Here is a 22,627-nt window from a genome sequence, read left to right on the forward strand (position 1 = left end):
TAACATTAAGAGGGAGACACCTAACCGAATTTTTCAGAGTCGGGGGAGTTATCTCAATCCTTGTAATTTTTTTTACTTGTCAGTTCTATTACTCTATTGGTCTCTGAATACCGTTTCAAAGTTGCATGAGCTTCGTCAGTTGATAAACATGAATAACTTTAGGAAACACAAGTAACACTATGAGAGTCCACAATGATTTTTCTGTCATGATATTGCTTTGAATGTCATATAAGGAGAGTAAGACTACACGTTTGATTGAGTTTCTCTTTGAGAATTGTTGGATGATACCATGATGTAGAAAATAAGTAATAGAATTTTAGCTTGATACCACAACACGTGAGATTTGAGCCTAAATATTATGATTTTCTTCTTGAGAGTCCTCACTATGGTAGTACTTTAGAACTTGCTTCATTTCTTTGTTGATACATGCATAAATTGGGAGGACAAAGACATTTTATTTTGTATAGCCACTTGGCCAAATAGACCACCTTTTTAAAGATTTTTCCATTGTTAACCCCTTTGATGCATCAAGTGCCAAATCTTTCCCACGCTAGTGGCGCTAAGGTAGCACTACTAGCGCCAATATGCTAGTAAAATTCAAGTGCTGTGATATTGATCAATGACATGATTTTAGTGAAGATTTGGTTAATTATTTGATTTAAGATCTTGAGAGATTTTTAAAAGATACAGCTTCTTGATTATAAAAGGACAGTTGGAAACCAAAAGAGAGTTCTACATAATTGAAGAACGATAAGATCAAAGAATTGAGAGAATTCAGAGATCAAGTGGAGGGAAGGAAGACCGCAGCAACTATGGAGATCGATCAACATTCCTCCTTCAGCCTTTTATCTAATTTTCCTTTTGTATTCTGTTTTGTTTAAGCTAATTATGTCTGGCTAATTTCTCCATTGTAGTTTGGAATTTGGATCCGACGTGAATTCTTGATTGATTTAATTCTTTTCATTAATAAATTGTCTCTAATTATATGTGTCTACCTCGAATTGCATGTTTAAATTATTGTATAACTTGATCAATCATATAGGAATAAAGAGGGTTAGGATTCACAATAGATGTATTGAGATCTTGATCTAGACAGGGGTAGAACACCAAATCTTGCATGATCTAAACATAGGCTTGAATTGCGAGCTTTTGTAATTCATCGCGCTTAAGGCTTAATCCAAAAAGAATTACTAAGACATTAGGATTCCAATTGAGTTAAATGGTTAAAGAACTAATATATTAGGATTTAACCAATTAATTATTAGATGATGAGTTATTTGAATCAATTGAGATAAAATATCGTTAAATTGAATTAGATTACCAAGGTTAATCGAAGCTGAAGTTGACCCTAGCTACACTTTCCATTATCTATCCGTTGCATTCTATTCGTGCATTCGTTATTACTGAGTAATCATTAATCGTTCCTTTTATAATTTTCTTTCATTCAGTTTAATCATTACTCTTTTCAAATCAATTTTCAATTTGTTCAAATTAAGGACACTATTAAGAATAGTGTTTGGAGTCCCTAATCCTCTTGAGAATGATACTTTCTCATCCCTTTATCACTCGTTTGACCGGTATATTTGTCATGAGCGCAACATATCATTTAAGTATACTCTATTACCTGTTCCATTAAATTCAATTTTTAGAAAAAAGATTACTCGCTTTTGATTCCAATCCTATCAATGGCAAATGGGTCTTCAAAATACAAATTCTGCACCAACAGTCCCATGACTGCTTAAACAAGTAGAGTTAAAAGCTCAAATTGTTTTGTCCTCAACTCGATCCCATTTTTGAATGTAGGGATGACTTAACATGCAAAGGAGAAAAGAATTAGCCTTAACAGTTTCAGGTGCAAAAAACTTATGTCGGTTCAACCAATTTTATATTTGAGAGAAATATGCATAAAAAATTGTGATACGCTGGTGACTTGTTGCGTTTGTCCGACATTGTCCTACATTTTAAAATTTTTGTTTTTTGGTCTCTCCTTACATGCTTTAATTATGGTTCTATTAATAATTTTGAACATTTATAGGGAGAAATATAAAAAAAATAAAATTATATGATAAGATTACTGAAATTTTAATGTGAAATTCTATGAACTCATTTATGGTGGGCCGGGACTCGACGAGCCTTAACCAAAAAAGGAAAGAAAAAATGATTGAGAAATAATTTAAAAAGAAGATAGAGATATAAATGAAAGAAAATTTTTCTTCTATTATATAGAGCATATTATAAAAATTCAAATTCTATATGAAATTGATCCATTTTCATTATTAGGGAATAGATCCTCTGTGAAGATGGAAAAGTCAAACTGCTAGGTCAAAAGCCCAATAAGGACAAAGTACAAATGGAATTGAGCATGGGTAACAACACCTCAGAGAATACCTGTTACTTTGCATAGATGATGTCGATATCTTCTCTTGTTGGGAGCTATATTGTACGGACATTTTAAAAAATCTAACGCGTCATGCGTGACATTCCGCAACACTTCGATTTTTTATGATATTTCAACACGTGTTGTAGAGATTCAAAAAAAAATTCAAAGATTGCATTGGATTGCGTTTTTTGTTTTAATTATTAGACTCGTTGGATTACTATTTTATTGAGTTTCATATAAATATTTGTGATATCTTATGTTTCTTTGCAAAATTGATGAAAATTATAAGTTTAGCTTTATTTTTTGATTAAATTATTAAATATTAAATATAATATACCTTACATAAATTAAAAATATCATTTAATATCAAAACGTGTCCTAACCTGTTGAAATCTAATATTTTTTAAAATTAATGTGTTATTATGTCGTGTCCCGTGTCAATGTCAACGAAACATATGGTACTACAGGAAAATCGATTTTTCACGTCGGTTTAATAATGGTGGTTCAATTAAACCGCCTCAGACTGTTTATTCGCGCTCGCTCTGATTACAACTTCGCCTCATATCAATGTCTAACTTCTCAACTTTCCAGGCTAACTTCCATTTCCATTAAACAAAAAGGTTCTTTGTTTTCCACTTTTCCTCACATTTCTGATATTGTCTTCTTTCATTGTTCAACATTGCCTCCTTTCTCTGTAGCCATTGCCTCCGAGCAATCCATCAAACTTAGGCACGCAATGCTCATCATTTCCCCCTTTAGATTATATTTTCATTTTTCCCATTGTCATACGTGGGAAATTGATTCATATTTTCCCCCTTTAGATTAGGTTTTTATTTATGCTGAGAAATTTTGCTTTATCTGTTTGAATTTGAATTATTCACCGCTCCCATTATCAATTTTCCTCACCTATGTTGAGTACTTTTTCCCATCAAACTTTTTTTGTATTCAAATTTTGCATGTATATAGATTTCCATTCTCAATATCCTGAATTTTGCAGACTATAGCCGTATTTTATGATTAAGAGATCGAGTGACATATTAATTGCAGAAGAACTAAAGATTTTGTCTATTGATATGTGAAGGTAAGACACACAGAGAAAGGGGTCAATCCTTCATCAGTTAAAGAAGTATTTGGCCATTTAATTACTAGTATAGTTCTAATTAAACCATTGCATTTTGGTTGTCAGGAAGCCGTAGCAATTGGAAGAAATGATGGCATTAGGAGCAATGAATGTTGTTGGTTCGATGGCTTCCTGTTATGTGGCAACTGGTAAGCTTGAAGACAGGATTTATGAATCTAACTACTTTGATGACTTCCTGTTTGAGATAACTTATTCAAATCCAATGGAGAATATTTCTGTCAATCTAAGTGCACTATCTGGAAGCATACTTCTATCCCCTATGGTGATGCAATTTAGGCAAAAAAATATGTAGTGAACTTACAATTATTACCAAAAATGAAACAGAAACTAGTTTACTACTAGAAGGATCAGTGGAAGTAATTAATTTTGCGCTTCAGTCAATTCAGTATCTGGGGTATTTTTTATTTTGTTATGTCATCTGTTTAAATTTATTGAAGTAATGCTCTTATTGTTCGGTAAATTATGTTTATTCCAATGAACAGAAAGTAACTATAAATTGATAATGTATCTGCAACATGGAACTGCACTATAAATTGAAGTGTAAATGATTGTGTTTTTAAGTATTGGTAGTAGTATTAACTGTTTTTTTTTTTGTTCTTCAGCAATGAGAATTTTTATGGTGGAGATACCATTAAACTCTCTGCAAAAAATAAGAATGGAGTAAATTCATGGCGTTCCAATTTTTGTTGATCCTATCAATGACACTCCATTTATTAGAGCCCCTTACTTCATCTTATTGAGGAGTCATGAAGATTGTTAGTAAAACCCTCGATTATACAGGTACTTCTTTACTAAATGTAGGAAAAAAATAGACTGGGTGGCATTAACCGTAAAAAAGTGGAAGGAATAAATAAAGTTAGGTGAATTGCTTTTTTTCAATTTTAACAACTTATGTACTAAGTTTTTAATATTAAGAGAGTATTGAAAGTAATTTTCTATTTTAAAAAGATTTATAGTAAGAAAAGAAAAGAGACGTTAGAGGATTAGGATCCTAAGAGGAGATTAATGGTAATAACTATCCAACAGATACCTATCAGTGTACATGGAAGGAAATAAAAGTCAGAGAGGTAAAAATCAGATGGGCAATTAACATTTCGGATTGAAAGGAAAGTTAGGGGAGAGTTCTAGGCCTCTCGATGTTTTGGATTTCTATATTCACATCTTCAATATACCTGACCATAATACAGAACTAGTGATTGAGATATATTTTCAATAAAATTTATATGACTTGTCTTATATTCTGAACCGGTTCTATTTTATGTAGACAGTCTCTCTATTTTCTTAAAGAAATCCAACTTTCAATCATATTAATTTATTTGCTAAAAATGGAAGGGGAAAACATAAATAAAGACAGAAATTAGATGTTCAATTGTAATTGTCTAGTACATAATTTTCAATCAGTTGTTAGAAATTGAACATAAATTGCTAACATTTTTGCTTCATTAACACCAGTTACTCTGCTTTCTATTCAATTTACTTGTTTGAAAAATGAAAACTATATTGATAATTGAAGGCAAACGTTTCACAGTTGGTGTAGCTGAAGAAAAATATTGGACAAAACTAGCCTAGATTTCGAATTCTGCAAAATCTTAAAATTTGATCATGGTATTTAACTAATCTTGTATGTACTCAAATTGATCAAACCAGGTAGCAAATTATTTTTATAATATTGAAATCTGATAGACTAAATACTTCTCAATTTTGCGATTGATTTGATATTTCTGTAAGAAAGTTTGGAGGTTTGACATTCTGCTAATTGGTCATATGCCAGGTGGTGAGGCTCATTTTCTGGTGGCTTTCTCTGTGGAAGTAAATGATGGATTATTAGTAACAAATCTGTCAGCTTATTTGATCAATACAACTGAATTGAAGCACAGGAAAAATTATCAGTGGCAGCCTCTTTAGACATATGTTACTATATCAGAACACTTTATGGTCAAAGCTAATGGAATCATATTTCAGGACACAGTCAATGACTGCAATAGTGTTATGCAGCAAATTTTCTATCATGTGAGTGATCTTCTTTTACCTTATGTTTGAGGACCAATGACGGTCTTCAATAAGTTCCCATTACCAGTTAAATATAAAGCCTAGACAAAAGTTTATCGTTAGTGGCTGAAGCACTACCATATGTTCTTTTTCTATGTTTTGTACAGGGAGGTGAGCATGGAGCTGTTTTAACATTGACATTGAATGACATGGGAAACTATGGGTGTTATTCAGATTGTGCAGAGAGAGTGTCAATGCCATTATATACTGAGGCTATGGATAATTTAATGAGAAAGCAGCCAATGAGTTCATTTCTTGCTCACAGTAAGTGGCAAATTTCATTAGCTGAGTTGTGTTAGAACTAGAAGGGCATATTTCAAGGGCACCAAACAGAATTAGAGTCCTTCAATTTCCCATAATTTTAAGCCATTGGTTGGCGAGATCGAAATTTCAAAACTTCTAGATCAAACCAAAGGCACTGCAAGTATTAGTGCTGTTGCTGGTTCCTTTGGTTACATACCACCAGGTCTACTATTTTCTGACATGCAGTTCTCCCATTTATTCTTACTACTGACTTCTATTATGTTTTTGCATGCTTCATGTTACATGTCTCCTGTAATGCAGAATATGCATATACAATGCAAGTCACAGCACCAGGAAATGTTTATAGCTATGGTGTTGTTCTGTTGGAAATCCTTACAACTCGACAACCAGTTAATGAGGATTTTCGTGAAGGTGTAGATTTGGTGAAGTGGGTTCACAGTGCTCCAGTAAGAAGGGAAACCCCAGAACAGATACTGGATGCAAGACTTAGCACAGATCTAGAGTTGGGATGTCCTTTAATGTCAGAAACACCAAAAAAAGGTACATAATTTAGAATTGATTAACCGTGACTTATATATATATATATATTTATATATATGGAGTAGGATCATTTGACACCTGTGTCAAAACTCCTATACGGGGAAGAAAAAAAAGAAAAAAAATATATATATATATAATATATATATATATATATATATATTGTTTTGTATTTTTGCAAGCATAAAACCGAATTTGTGAGAGCTTCTTCCAAAGGAGAAATCACTTTGCATCATAAGCTCCCCGCTGTAGGAGAAATCAACGCAGCGCTGACCCAAATCGTCTCACTCCTTCACGGTGGCCACAATCGAAGAGACCAACCTGGAGAACGATGGGTTCTCGCCGGAATCACAGTTATCGGCGGCTGTTTCAAATGAGTTCCCATTTTCCAGTGAAGACCTTGATCGACGTGAGAGAGAGAGAGAGCAAGGAGCAGATGAGCTCGATGGCTCGCCAGACGCCAGAAGCTGCGGTTGGTGCCTCCGCCGTGTTTGACTTTCCGGTGAACTCATCATCACCCATTTCCAATTCTCAGTGGTTGTAATTACCAATGAAGCAGCGACCAATATTCCGGCGTAATATTTTTTTTTGCCTTACAATAAAATCTACGGCGGTTAAAACGACCTTTAAACCACCGCCTCAGATTCGGCATCGGTTATTCCGGCGGTCACCCCAAAACCGACTTGAAAAATTTTAGTGGCCCCAATTTCGCTGTTGGTTGATCAATTGACGTTGAATATTGTAAAGGCGGTTTAAATAGCCGCTGAGTGTCAAACAAACCGACGTGAAAAATCGATTTTCCTGAGAGTCATGTTTGACTCCATATTGGTTTTGGATGAGGATCATTCACGTTCTTTTAACGCCTCAGCGTTTTGCAATTGCATGCCTTATAATTTTTGTAAAACTTTTTCGGATTTTTAAGATCGTTAATCTCTATTTACAAAGATTAGAAACTTTTATTTACTAAAAAAAGATTAGAAACTTTTGCATCTTTGTTTTAAACAGAAAGTTAAGATATATTTTTTATCAAAAATAACTTAGTATTAGTAATATTTTAATAACTTGATATTATTACATCAAATGAACAGAAAATTTGAGTTCAGTTTTAATAAAGAGAAAAAAAATAGGTTTGTTATTTACTAAATTCATTAATTTTTCAGTTATTTAATTGTAGATAAAAATTATTCGAACATTTGATATATGAATTTATTGATAGTATTTAATTTGGGAGGAGGCGTAATACATACTTAATAGTGCAAAACCTTTCCATGTTAGTTTTTCGTTGTAAAATAGTTTAATCATCAATATTTTTGTACAAAGAGCGTAATTACATAATGTTGTTTAGTTTGGAATATATATTGTAGATGTAATAACTCAGAAAATAGTGAATAATGTGTATTTATAGTGCGGATGGGGTATTTATAGGTAGGGTTGAGCTCTTTGCGTATACGAGGAAGAGCCAAGTCAACGGGTTTGGGGAGAACCATTGTAGCCTAACCTCGCTGGGCAAGGCATCTTGCAGCTACTGTTAGTGATGCATCGATTGTTGTAGAAAAGTGAAAGGGAACATTACAATGTAAGACATTTGGGATGTCTAATGAGTCAACATTGAGATGATAGTGCTATTATAGCAGTGCTAACGCTACTGGGTTGGTATAGCAGAGACTATATGGGCCTTTGATATCGGGCTAGCAAAATTGGGCTAGCTAATTGGGTTGGCCAGAACAACATCAAATAAATAGAAAACTTGGGTTTAGTTTTAATAAAGAGGAAAAATTAGCTTTGTTATGTACTATATTCATTAATTTTTAGTTATTTAATTATAGATAAAAATTGTTCGAACATTTGATATATGAATATATTGATAGTATTTAATTTGGGAGGAGGCCTAATACATACTTAAAGGTGCAAAACCTTTCCATGTTAGTTTTTCGTTGTAAAATAGCTTAATCATCAATATTTTTAGACAAACAGCGTAATTACATAATGTTGTTTAGTTTAGAGTATATATTGTAGATGTAGCAGAACCACGTTACTAAATAGGATTTGTATCTAGGTATGATTTTTCGACGTATGCTACATTCATATACTCTAGCGTTTTATTGATCGGTTCTATTAATAAATAGCAAAATGTAAATGAATTATTATGACTCGTTTATCTGGCTTGTTATAAGTCATGACTTTTGCATGTTAAACAAAACTGTAATATTGATAACTTTCGAAAGAGAGAAAATAACATTGTTGCATTTGCTGTTACATCACTCAGCTCCACCACGTGTTACTCCTTTAAGGAAGGAAGCACTCTTGGTGAGCTCACGCACTGGCTTGTTTGTGTATCTGATGAAATTATAGGCCCATGTACCAGCCACAGCACCCAGAATGGGTGAGACCAAGTATATCCATATTCCTCTGTATTCATTGTGCACAATAGCAGGCCCCAAGCTTCTTGCAGGATTCATTGATGCTCCAGTGATTGGCCTGTCACATATTATTCACGCACAGATGAGTTCTAAGTTTGTCCTTGCTTCAAAAAAGGTATAACATCTTGATTTTATTGAATAACAGTAATCTAAAATGGTATATTAAGTTAAGTTTTGGGATAAGTTAATACCCGGCGAACATCACATTTAGCAGTACCGTTGACCCAACTGCAAGCCCAGCCAACTCACCAATCTGCAGGATTTCCAAAATAATTGAATAAAGAAAAGCCATAAAATAGGGTTAAAAATTATTCTAAAATATAGATTTTTTCTTTTCTTTTTGGAGATATAAAGGAAAGTAAACAGGAATTTTGATATGCAGGGAATGCGCCTTCTGATGTGAATTTCTAGCATTCATTCCAAGTGATTTGAAACGTTACAAATATGTTTATACAGTTGGTGTTGGTCAATTTAAATAACCAGTTTTTTATGTCAAAGGTCAGAGAAATTTTCTAGGTGATTTGCCAACCCCCATATGCTAAACAAGTCTTAATCAAAATGTTCAATAGAAAATATGACAGCAAACAAGTAAGAATTTTTATTACCGCTCTGTTATCGGTGGCAACTCCAGAAATGATGAACATTAGGTAGAAAGTGATAATGAATTCGACCACAAAAGCTTGCAGGTTAGATCCAGCGGGAAGTGTTCCAGCAAAATGGTCATCCTTTCCCATGAATATAAGTCTTAGTGTTCCACTTGCAAGTGTGGATCCAACCACCTGAGCTACTATATATGCTGGCACCTGCAACACCAAATGAAGGAAAATTCAATATTAATTTAAGACAAACTGAGACATTTAAGTGTTTTAATTATTTGGATATGAATTATGGTTAATTAATTTGGTTCACCTCCTTCCAGGGAAATCTTTTGGTGGAAGCATGAGCAAGTGTGACAGCTGGGTTAAAATGAGCACCAGAGATGTGTCCAACTGAATAAACCAATACCATAACAGCGAGTCCCCAAACAATAGAAATCCCAGGAAGAGTCACAACCTTGTCGTTGTTAAGGTTCACAACCACCGAAGCACATCCTGCAAATATCAAGAAGTACGTCCCCACCACCTCTGTCACCACCTACATTCGATCAATAGGGATGATCAAAACCATTAGTTTTGGTATTCTAATCAAATTTTCAAGCTCAATATATATATATAATCGACAAATTTATTCCAAAAGAGTCTATACTGGTCGGGGATTATAAAAACAACAAAAAAGTTTGGAATTTTATCAGGGACAACAATTCATTTTTGTAAAACCCATATGGGTTGGGAAACACAACATTTGAATGTGTTTTGGGTAGAGAAGAAACCACTTTTTTGTATATGGAAAGAGAAGATTAGGAGAGACACCTTCTGCAAAAATGGCACACAGTCTTCTTCTATGCCGTCACACTTTTTGGAGGCATCACCGTTTACATTTAAAACCACTTCGTTGTTTCCACTGCTTGATGAATTATCAGCCATCGCCGACAGAGAATAAGGAAAAAAGCTAAGAAATGAAGTGAGATGAATGTTCTACTTTGTCAAAGGGATGCAATGTTTTTGTATCCGAGACAAAAAGTGATGAAGAACCGAGCGAGCAATTACTCCAATTTATGGGCACCCCAAAGTCCTAAAAGAGGAAGAGACAGGCCACAGGGGACTTGTTAGTTGGAGAAATTAAGAGATTCGACTTTTTCAATTTTTTTCAAAGATGACAACCACTTCTACGTGTCAATATATTTTTAGGTACATACCCCTTTTCGATATCTTATTTTTTAGCAAGTAAACTCCCTTCTCGTAACTTTTGGATAAAATCATTGTCTTGCATATATAGGATGGAAACAGTGATATTTGTAACTTGTGAGTTGTGATCTAAGAAAAGCATTTGAAAGCTTGTCCAACTACCCAACGGAAATGCAGAAAGGAGCATGAATGGCACTCAACATTAATTATTTTTGGGTAATATTAATATATGTTGTTTTGTCTAATGTATAATAATATGAGGTTGCCAGGGTAAAGTTTTTAATTGGAAAACGGGGTTGGCAAAGCAAAATTGAAATGAAAGCAGACTAGGCTTTGAATAGTTTTGGTTCATGGTAAAAACTGGATAAGGTGATCTGAATAGATAATTGACTTTAATTTGAGTACATGCAAGAACTCTAATTTTATGTTTTTGTGTTTTTATGTTTTTTTTTCTAGTTTGCCATACTTTTCTTGGGTAAATCAAATCCCTTGAGAAGATATAAACATATAAGAATGTTGACGGTAGAAATATCTTTTAAGTTTGCAAATAATTGTTATTTATATATTACTCTTATATAACTAAAAGGATAGCTCACCTTAGTCTTCCTAATGAACAGTTAATTATTTGAATAAAAAACTGAAATAAAATTAGTTACAAATTAAGAAGATAAGATTGTTTACTATTAATGTTAAATTTTCATAAATTCTTTTAATTAATAAAAAATATAATTATTGATATACAAAAGTAAAAAAAGTCTAATGTTTTTAAAACTTATAAATAATTTAATAATTTATTTTCAAATCATTAAGAGGATTATTAAAATTATTCATAAAAATTTATAATTATTCTATTGTTTACAAATAGAATTTAATTATAAAAAGATAAAAAGGGTATTGTTGAGCATTTGATGATTTAAATCCACTTTCAAGGCATATTTGCACTTGAATCATTTGAATGCTTTGTTATATATCTTAAATTATTTAATGCCTTTTGATGTTGCCTAAGGCGAAGTGTAAGAACCTGCACCGTTAATTAAGAAATTTAATTAATAAATTATGAGAAAATAGGAAATAATTTCATAATTGACCCTAATAATTATTATGAGGCTTTAATAATTATAGTAAGTGGGTAATATTGCTGAAAGTCGCTTTTCGGAAGAAAAGTACAGATACTGGTTCTGCTAGTCGGTATAAATGAGTACCGAAAAAGTATCCCGGAAAATTAAAGTAAGTGCATGTTAATTACTAGAATAATATGTAGGACTTGTAAAACGAGTTTCAAGTCCAGAAAATGAGAACTGGTGCTAGAAACCAATATTGGCTTGGAAAAGCGCGTACCGGAAAAGTGCTCAGAAAATTATAAGAAAAATATGATAAATTTTAGAAAATTATGTAGTTTCATAATCCAAAGTTTGGGATTAAAATGCTAAGCGTAGCAATTAAAGTTAATACTATGTGTTTAAGTGACTTGTGGCTATAAATATCCATTTCTAAGGGCACAATGCCCTAGAAAACAGATTCTGAACGTGAGGGTTGAGGGTGGCTGATCAGTTTGGCTGACTTGTGGGGTTTCTTCTCCATTTTGGGTCCAAGGCACTTCCTTTCTTGTTTTTCCTTCATTCTTCCTTTGTAAACACTTGAGAGTGAGCTTGGTGAGGGAGAAGAGTGCTTTTCTCTGAGTGCTCAGCCACTGTTGGTGAGAGTTTTGGGGCTGACTTGGTTGGCTTGGTTGTGGAAGCTTGAGTTGGGCATTTTGTTGCTTAAAGAAGCAACCTTTGGGTAGAAAGGTCAAGTCTTGGTGTAGCATTTTTGTACACCATATTCTCAGCAGCTGTTGAAGCTGTTTTGGGAGCTTCATGAGCTGTTGACCCTCTGTTTTGGCCTTTGGTATATATACCAACCTTTGATCATGAGTTTAATGCTTAAAATGAAAGCTTGATGCATGTTAAGGCTTAAAGATGATAACTTGTTGTTGGGTAATGTTGAACACACCTAGAAATGCATGTTTAGGTGCTTTAAATCGTTAAAAACCCAACATTGGATGGATATCTTCACGAAAATGCAGAACTGCATTCTGTAGTGAAATATCCGGATATCTGCCCGATGAATATCCGGATATGTGATATCCGGATATGGGGTTTTGGATATCCGGATATTTGGTATCCAGATATGGGATTCTGGATATCCGGATATTGGATATCCGGATATGCACAGTGAGATATCCGGATATTGAATATCTGGATATGGTCCCGAGGAATATCCGGATATTCTGGGATTTCGAAGAACAGTAGCTGTGCTGTGAGGACAGTAGGCTATTGGGGGTTTGTGGACCCTAGATTGATGAAGTTGAACTTCTGTTTTAATTAAACTAAGTCAGAATCAAGTGATTAAGGGCTTATGGCTTGGTGAGAAGCCTTAAGACATAAAGCGTAATGAAAAGGCGTTGTCTTTAATTTGTATGCATGTGGTACATGTTATTGATTTATATTTGGTCCATATCAGATTGTGATATGCTATGATTGGACTTTGTGCTTGTGGCATTGGATAGCTAGCTTAGAGGTAAGCTTTCGTGTCCTCGGTTTAGCCATGTTGTGGTTCCACCATGTCCTATGGAGGTATGGTTTATGCATGTTGTGTACATGCTTTTGGATATTTGATATGTTGATTGAACTTTACATGTAATGGCTTTTAATATGCATGTGTTGTTTCATCTTGACGGGAAGCCTGAGTATGTAGCGCCATACAAGACGGTGTACCGGGGTGAATGCAAGTGGTACTTGCACGGTGTGTAGGTGATAGACGTATACCTGCACTGTCTCTGGCCAGTAGATTAGTATTGACACACATGTCATGATTATCTGCTGCATTGCATTGTTTTAGAAATGATAAATGATAAACTGCTTTTGAACTTATATTGCACATGTAAGTGAGCTTGGGGTGGAAGATCCTTGAGGACGCACTGTCTTACTGAGATTTCTAGTTTAGAGATCTTACCCCACGTTTGGGGAATGCTTATTTCAGGATCAGGTAGTATGAGTACTGATGCCTCAGGCGGCAGGAGGCCGGAGCTTAGCTGATTATGTTTTACTACTTTATGTTAGCATGACTAGATTTGGATGCTGTTTATGTTTTCCGCTATTTATGATATGTTGTTGTTGAAACTGATGTTGGGCATGTTGCCTTATTTTAGTGAGCATGGGGATTGTCCATGACACTTTCTGTTAGTACTTTTTAGATTGGAGTTGTATAAACTGTTAGATGGTCCGGTCTACGTTGTTGTAGTTCGGTGACTAGAGCCACACTTATATTATCTATGTTATGAGGTATTTCAGTTAGCTGTTTTATTGCAATTACATACAGACGATGTTTTATTAATTGATTATTAAGCAAGTTGGTAATGTTAATGACATCATAATTGAAAAGAAAAAGTAATTTCGCATTTTTAATTAAGCGCAGCTTAATACGATGTTATGATAATATTGCCGGATATATACGGGGTGTTACAAGAAAAATAAGTGCCAATTGAGAAAATGTAGTACACTTCTACCTAACATGTGGAGAAGAGGTAAAATCAAAGATGAAAAAAGAAGAATGTACTAAAAAAGTAAAAATGAGGTTTGTTGACCCCAGAATTTCCGTACTTTTGTCTTTGAAACTATTCATGGATTAAGGGGAAACATTGTTAGTTGCTTTGATATTCTTGCTTTGTTGCTAAATAACATATGGTCTTTATTACCATGATTAATGGATATTTGTTATGTTGCTCACAAATTCGTATGTTTAACATGATTTATGTTTTTTGATTTTTTAGTGAAAAAATATATGAAAATTGAGACAATTATATTCTCTCATCGTACACATACATATTGGTTTGTAATGCTTCACTTTGATAAATATAACATTTTCAAACCATTCATAAATTGAGAGAGTGTATATCAATATATTATTTGAGAATATTTGTTATACTAACCTTTTCTTAATTTTGAGTTTGTCATTATCAAAAAGGGAAAGATTATAGATATAATGTATGTTTCGATGATAACAAAGTGGCAAACACAAAAAGATAAGAGCATTGATTAAGAGCAAAAAGCATCAACCATATATGGATTTGAAGATGTATGATGTAGTCACACAAGAAGAGTAATGCCATATCAAAGTGGCCGGATCAGTGGATCACGAGCAACAAAGAATAATTAAAAGAACAACACCAAGATCAAAGACAAAACCCATGGACAACTTCTAAGAGAAGCTTAATATCACAACCATGGTGAAAAATGATCAAAATCAACAAATTCTCAAGCATTGCCATATCCAACAAGTTAAAGCATTAAGCTCAAGTGAAGATCCAAGACACAAGACATGAAGCCAAGTTTAAAATAATATTTAGAATATATCTTTAAGACTTAGACTCAAATGTAAAGGTATATGGTAGATTGCATTGCATGAGCTCAAAGTTTTTCTCAAAGTAAACGTATTTTCAAATTGCATAATCCATAACCTTTATATACTTGAAAGAAATTTAAAAAACCCATGTAAAAGATCCTTAATATGTTTTATATCTTCAAAACTTATTTATCAAATCAAGATCTTTCATAAAAGTTGTTGGAAACAAGTTGGAATGCATTTAAACTCAAATTTGTTGCATAATTTTGGATTCTATCTTCTAGCCCATTTTTCATATCCATGATGATTGATTTGGATCTTTGTTCTGCACATAAGTTGTAGATATTTCTTTTATCTTTTTAATGAGATCAAGATCACATTAATCCGATAAGAATAGCTCAAGATATGACAAAAATATGAAACATTATTCATGCTGTCGAATTTCCAACCTGAAATAGGTTGGGAATCGATTCCCTCACATTAGAAAGGTTTTGGGAATCAATTCCCCAATCATGGAAATCAATTCCCTACGCGACAGAAAGCTTATAACGGCTAGTTTTGGGCAAAATCACTATATGGTGTTTGGTAGAAGTTTTTTTTTAGAATTCCAGAGAAACTGAGATTGGTAATCTTATTTACCCACGTTTGATACGAGATTTCTAAAAATTTCTTAGGAATCTGATTTTCCCAAGATTTTATTTTGTGTGTAAAATTTTATGAAAAGACCATCCAAGAATACCACCCAGGGGTGGTATTCTAAGATTCCCATTGCAAGGGAAAATTTAACACAACCAAATATAATATCAAGAAAATCAGTCCAATATTCCCGGGATATTTTGGCTTACCAAACAACTTTTTGGTAACATTCCCAGAAAACTCATTTTTCCACTATATTTATGAAAATCGTGATTTTCAGATAATTTTTTTTTTCCTCTACCAAACGCCAAACTCCCTAGTCCCCACAAAGCCTTGTGAATTTTATAGCCAGGAGACTCTCATATCACTGTTGGATAAGGAAGAGAGCTCACCGTATAAGAATTATCGTCAAATGGGCTAAGCAACACTTAGGGATGCAAATAGGTAATGCGGTCTATTAAGGGCCTCAGGTCTAACCTAATATTTCATTAAAATAGAACATATTTAAACCTTAAAAAAACATTTGTTTAGAAAACATACCATAGGTCTACTTTTACAAGGTTTATAAGTCTACAGACCGACCTATATTGTATTATTTATTTTAATTAAAATAAAATAAATATTTAAATAATTTTAATTAAAAAATTATATTTTTATTTTTTAAATTCTTGATAAATATTGAAGGTTTAATAAACTTAAGTAGGCTAATAGGCCTAAGCCAAATGTTTTGATTTTTTAATATAGATCAGGTCGGACTTATAATTAGCTTACACCAGACAAATATACCAGGTCAGACTAAAATATTTTACATAAACCTGGCTTATTTAGATTAAACCCTAGTCTGACCTAACACATTTATATCCCTAATTGCAGTACATCACAATAAGTAAGCTTAACATTATATCTCAACCCAAAACCTAAAACATTAGGTTTATGATCCCTTTTAACTTATATGCTTAGTTCATTCCTTCATAATGCGAAACTTTACCATTCACAATTGAATTCTCAACATTGGGTATAGGCTATAGTGTCATGATGTGCAGGAGAAGAGGTGCTTTTGTCTGAGGAGTATGTGCTACAATGCTTTAATGGTGTGGGAACTGAAAAAATGGGTGATATTTTAAGTGTGCATTACGTAAGTGGTGTATGGACAAAAAAATAATTAACAGGGGGCAGCAAAATTGTGTAACGTGTGAGTGTAGAGTAAAATTGTTGGGGAGGGAATGAAAGAGAGCAGAGGATAGAGAACTCAGCCTTGGTATGAAGCTCAAAATGGTAAGAAAAATTATCATTATAAAGAACAGAAGTTATTAGCATTTGATCCATTAATAAGATAGAATTTATGGACAAAATTGTGTATCAGAAATCAGTATTTACAATAGTCTTGAATTGTGTAAACATTGTCCGGAGTACATGGACATTGCCTTTAACTACTAGCAGAAAGAAAACTGGAAGACAAATCTAAAACCAAAATCTAAGGGTGCAGCATAAATGTGACTGCCAGCATTTCAGATGAACTAGGACTTTTGGACTGGAATGAAAATATTATTTGAATATGAAGGCAACATGTATTTACAAATGCAACATGTTAGCAACAAAGGCTGTGTATAAAGATTTTCCGTCCTCTATACTTACAAGTTGAGGGGAGTGAATTTTTTTTTTTTTTTAAAGGAAGCAACATGCATTTGCAGTTTGAATAACTCAACACAAACTGAAGATCAAAACCAAAACGAAATTTGAAGTATTCACAAAAAGGAGATCAAAAGTGCTGAGAATAAGACTTGGATATAGGATGTGACACAATTAGAGACAACTTGTCAATGCAGCTAAATTAAATTCTCCTTGTTGATTGAAGCCAAGTCAACTATCTCGCTTCTGCTCATGTATGTGCAAAGGTCACCAGAGTTCACTAAAAGGAACTCAAAAGTGTTTAGGATAAGACATGAATATAGGATCTGGCACCATCAGAGGCAATTTGTTAATGTACATAAATAGCCTGTTTAAATTCTCCTTGTTGATTGAAGCCAAGTCATCTATATCACTGCTGTTCATGCAGATCCAGAGGTCACCAGAGTTTATTCTTTTAAGACTGTCCCGACAGAAAGGGCAAGATTGAGATCGTGCATGCCTAAACCAACAGCAAAAACTTAATCCTGAGAAGTGAAGACAATGACAGCAGAATAGCTATGCCAATGAATTAATCACATTTGGAAACATCTTAGAAATAATTCAGAAGCCTAATATTTCTGCTCAGTTAAAAAATTTCATTAGGATGAATCTAATCTTCTTCCAATGGAATATATGAAATTGAAAAACTATTTGTACCTTTTGACTAATGGTAGCTCTTTTCTTTCATATTTAGTTGCCTAAAATAAATACAACCCCAATTCTAGATGCTTAATATCTTAAAATTGTCTTAGCTTTATTACTACTTTGTCATTATAAGTATTTTCTCCATCACTGATTCAAGTCTGCACAAGGGTTGGGGAGATAATATATGAGATTCAGACCATAATATAACTATAAATCACAATTTGCTCACCAGTCTCTGTAGCATTTCATACACAATGAATGGTTGCACATGGGCAACACAACCTTGTTGTTCATCTCCATGCAAATACCACATTCTTCTTCTCTCTCTATATCAATTTCAGATAGTTTTCCTTTTCTTATCATATCTTTTGGCTTGTACTTTGTATTGCATAACTCTTTTTGTTTCCTGTCTTCTACATCAGTGATTCCTCTTTGGAGTTGTAATAAAGAGGGAAAGATCACACCTGTTATTAGAGAGCGAAAAAGCAACCACATTTGGAATGTGAGCCACTTTTCTAAAGGAGAGCAAAAAAACCATTTAAGTTACGAAGACATGGAAAGGTTTCAAAGTCAAACGGGCAAATCTCGGTGCACAAGATTCCCCAACTTGTGAGGGTAGGGATGAGGGTCGATTGTATGCAGGCTTATCCTTGCATTGTTTTGCAAAGAGGCTATTTTCCAAATACGAGCCTGTGACTATGGTCACAAGGAGCAACATACCGCTGCTGCGAGGCTCGCCCTCGCATGGTTTCAAAGTTCACTGTTTTATTTCAATATGACTATTCCCTTACCATAGAACTCCTTCAGACTAGCTCTTCTTTCATATATGGACATGGTTGTCTTACCATCCTCATATACCTGCAACAATCCCAACACTTATTTATTACAAGCTTGACAATGAAATGGCAGCATTCGCATACACTATCATATTTGATTATGGATTACAGTTTTATAGTGGTCCATTCAAAGGTAAAGGATATAGGAAGTGTATAAATAGAGTAGGGGGCAGTTAATGTACATTGTATATGAGAATTCTTAGCAATCCCAAGGCTCCAGCAAGATGACAATCAGTCCATTGAACCAGAAAAAGGAAAAATTGAGCAGCTGGGCTATAAGACAATCTCATTTGCAAGCAGGCGCCATCACATTCTCTTGGATAATCAGTAGCTCTGTACCAGAACATGTTTTGCACAATGAATTGGTTAAAAAAATTATGCAATAAAAAGTTTTCATGTTTAGGTTGAGAAAATTTCAATATAACGAAAATTCATACAAGAATTTCACAGGCTTATAAAATGTATAATAGCTACACAAAAGCTTCTTTATAGCCTTCATATGGATGCATCTTAAATTCCCCTGTAAACTTATCTCATGTTAATGTGCCCCAAACAGAAGTCTCATACATTAGTATTCAAACAAAAATTGATGGCCATGACATTAAAATAAAATTAAACTGAAAATTAGGAGTGACACTGTCATTTTATAGAGCCTTATCCCCAAGCATGAGTGAGTTTATTTGTATACATAAATTTGGACAAAAAACACCTACCACCATTAAAATCATGAAAAAAAATATATTAAAAAGATACACTTCAGATATCTTACCAGGGTCTTCCAAAATGAAAGCAAAACATACTAAGAAACCAGGGGTTGAAATAAACACACACATACCCAACCTTTTTTCTCTAATTAAGTCCCATTCAGGTGTTCTTCATTGAACTTTCTACAACCACCGCTTAGTAATCGGTGAAAAATTAAAAAAGAAAAAGAAAATAAAAACCAAAAAATTCTGAAATGACAAGGATGCCTGCAATTTGGACAAGCAGAACAAAACAGAGTTCAGAACTACATAACACAGACTAAAAGGTTTCCACCATCATAACGCACTAATCATTTCCCAAAAGAAAAAAACATGCAAAAAAATTTCTACACACAACCCCAATTAAAAAACTGAAATAAAAATAGCATCTTTTTGGAAAATCCAGAATTTCTGAAAAGGTCAGTATTCAAAATTCAGCATTATTATAAAAAAAATAAAAATTATTGGTTGATATTGGACAGAGAAAAGGGTAGTGGGAATTACAGAGTATTGGCAAACTGAATGTCAGCTTCAAGAGCTTTGAGGGAATCTTTGAAGGACTTTTGCATCTTCTTCTATCACTGTTCCTTTGTTCTTCTTTTTCTTTTTCCTCAACCAATAAACTCATTCAATAAATCTCATGACGTAATTCTCCTCAAAAACCCAACCGGTTCCTCGTTTCCTTGCAAAATACGAGGTCCTAGAAAGCAATCAAAATTCAAAGGAAAATAAATTGAGAATCTGAGAGAAAGAGTGTGTGTGAGAGAGAAACAAAAACGGTTGCGAAGGGGGTTTTGTGGGTTTTGGCTTGAAGCACACGTAACCCTCTTTATGCATATCTCATCTTCTCATTTATTTAATATTATTTATTACCATATCTTTAATTAATATTGTTTCTATGTTATTCATATTTCATATAAATTAAAATAAATAATTTATAACCGTGATCAAATTTTTAAATTTTGGATTACCTCACGTGAGGCTATTGCGATTGTATCCTATTTTGAAATCTTGATGATAACTTTGAAATGATAAAATTGATTCTATAATAATTAACAAGATTTTCAATTTAATATTGGCAGAATCAATTTGGAATTACGAAAATGCCACTAACCTTAATATCCTCTAGACTTATCGAAGATTATTAGTGATAAATAAATAATTATAGTACGACTAACAACTAATCTTTATCCTTAGGAATTAAAACTGAAAGCGACATGGTTGCATCACGTTGCCACTTGGCCATCAACTTGGCTTTCTCAAAGTCCTTTTCTACTCTCTACTATATATACTTATACTTATATCTTCTTCTTTTCATCAATCATCTAATCAGATTGTTCCGATTATAGTATTAAAGATAATTATTATTGTTGTCTTACCAAAAAAAAAGATAATTATTATTGTAATATTGATGATTGTTAATTAATGCTACAATCGTAACTCAATAATGTTACAACCATAACAGTGAATTTTACAAATGTAATAATAATATATGGAAAGATATTGTTCAAAGAACAAATAGGATAATATATATTTTTTAGGGGTGAAGGTCTTTTCTACAAATAAAAAATAAATTTATCTTCAATAAACATATCTTAGTGGATCGGGACGGGTCCTATGAGTAAAAGAGAAAGATAGACATTTACCAAAAAAAAAAAGGAAGAAGAAAAAGAAGAGAGGAGAAAGATAGAAAAAAATGAGATTTATTCTTTTATATGTATGTGTAATAGATAAAATCATCACTTATATAAAAAAATTAAATTTTTTATCAAAATATTAATTGTTATAAAAAATTTAAAATAAGAATATTAATTTTTTTAGAGTTTATTCTTATTATGTAGTTATTTTAATGAGTTTAAAGTTTCTAAAGTTAATTTAGATAACTTTATCTAATATTTACCAAAATACACACAAAAATATGTGTGGGGTCTATTTTTTTTTCTCTTCTCTTCACATAAATTCTGATATATATTTTGATGAATATTAAATAAAGTTATCTAAAATAACTACAGAAACTTTAAAATCTAGATTTTAATAGTTAAAACGAGAAAGTGCAATAAAAGAGTGATAAATTTATAAAAATATTTTCATAATGACTGAGAAAGAAATTGTTTATATATAAATATTTTTTTCTTGAATTAAAGTTTTTTTAATACTTAAATGACGGATATTAAAGTAAGAAAAGTATAAAAATCTTGGACCTACCTTCGGTGGGTTGGTCAAACTTGTACTCCAGTCCATAACTTAAGTTGGTATCGATCAAAAAATGATGGACAAAATCGTCTTTGCGCTATTTGGGAGCTACGAGATAATATTTCCCAATTTTTTTTAAAAAATTTAAGCGTTCGCTTTTTCTACAGTCAATGTAGATAATTTATCTACATTAAGCTCAAAACGACATTGTTTTGAGGTAGAAATCACGTTATTTTTGTAATTATAATATATTTCAGGATTATAATAATCTTTTTCGTTATAATTTTTTAATTTTTCAATCCAAAACAATGTCGTTTTGGAAGCGAATGTAGATAACTTATCTACATTCGCTATAGAAATATTAAAGCCAAAATTTAATATGAAAAACTAAAATATTTAAAATTACATTTGATAAAATTAATTAATTTTTTATTTCAAAAAATAAACTGATAGTCCAAAAAAAAAATTAGCATCTTCATTCTTGGAAAAAATATATTTATTTTAAAAATTGAAAGGTTATATTTATTACAATTTTATTTTACTACTTCTGAGTATAAACTTTATTATCATTAGATCGAAATTTAATCAACAACTTTTATTTAATATTATTTTATAACAGTTAATTTGATTTTAATTCAATAATAATAAAATAAATAGTAAGAGGTAGTTCCTATGAATATTCCCGCAATGATTTTTGACAAATTCTTATATATACGAAGTCTTCACTGTTGGGATGCACTTAACCTTAATTATATATTCTATGCTAATCATATACTTTAACATTACACGCATATCGCAATTCAAGAAAGAAATTTAGTAATTCAACAAATTGCTCCGCAGAGAAATTAAAGAACCAATTATCCAATTAACATACAATTATAATTAATGATAGTTTAATTTTAATATATTGTTAGTATACGAATTTCTTATATAATTATTTAATAATTT

At 32.6% G+C, this 22,627-nt stretch overlaps 2 protein-coding genes across 3 annotated transcripts; both read right to left on the reverse strand.

The window, feature by feature from the left end:
* Window positions 1-8,629: 8,629 nt before the first annotated feature.
* On the reverse strand, window positions 8,630-10,317 carry LOC133312092 (nodulin-26-like). The gene is made up of 5 exons (XM_061513241.1): window positions 10,201-10,317; window positions 9,701-9,925; window positions 9,397-9,594; window positions 8,983-9,044; window positions 8,630-8,849 (listed from the first exon to the last, which is right to left on the reverse strand). Exons 1-5 carry the CDS (start codon window positions 10,312-10,314, stop codon window positions 8,630-8,632), a joined length of 819 nt encoding a protein of 272 aa, XP_061369225.1. The 5' UTR covers window positions 10,315-10,317.
* A 6,749-nt stretch (window positions 10,318-17,066) lies between these two features.
* On the reverse strand, window positions 17,067-20,222 carry LOC133312099 (E3 ubiquitin-protein ligase AIRP2-like). Of its 2 annotated transcripts, none has more exons than XM_061513249.1 (5): window positions 19,991-20,222; window positions 18,926-19,076; window positions 18,699-18,765; window positions 18,137-18,335; window positions 17,067-17,722 (listed from the first exon to the last, which is right to left on the reverse strand). In XM_061513249.1, the coding sequence occupies exons 1-5, from the start codon at window positions 20,053-20,055 to the stop codon at window positions 17,515-17,517; spliced, it is 690 nt and encodes a 229-aa protein (XP_061369233.1). In that variant the 5' UTR covers window positions 20,056-20,222; the 3' UTR covers window positions 17,067-17,514. The 2 variants fall into 2 exon arrangements, with proteins under 2 accessions (XP_061369233.1, XP_061369232.1); XM_061513248.1 differs by having other exon boundaries at window positions 18,137-18,371.
* Window positions 20,223-22,627: the final 2,405 nt, after the last annotated feature.

Source organism: Gastrolobium bilobum, unplaced genomic scaffold (genome assembly GCF_033153095.1).
Source record: "Gastrolobium bilobum isolate Gb01-03AN ecotype WA unplaced genomic scaffold, APGP_CSIRO_Gbil_v1 utg33886, whole genome shotgun sequence".
NCBI classification, from domain to species: Eukaryota; Viridiplantae; Streptophyta; class Magnoliopsida; order Fabales; family Fabaceae; genus Gastrolobium; species Gastrolobium bilobum.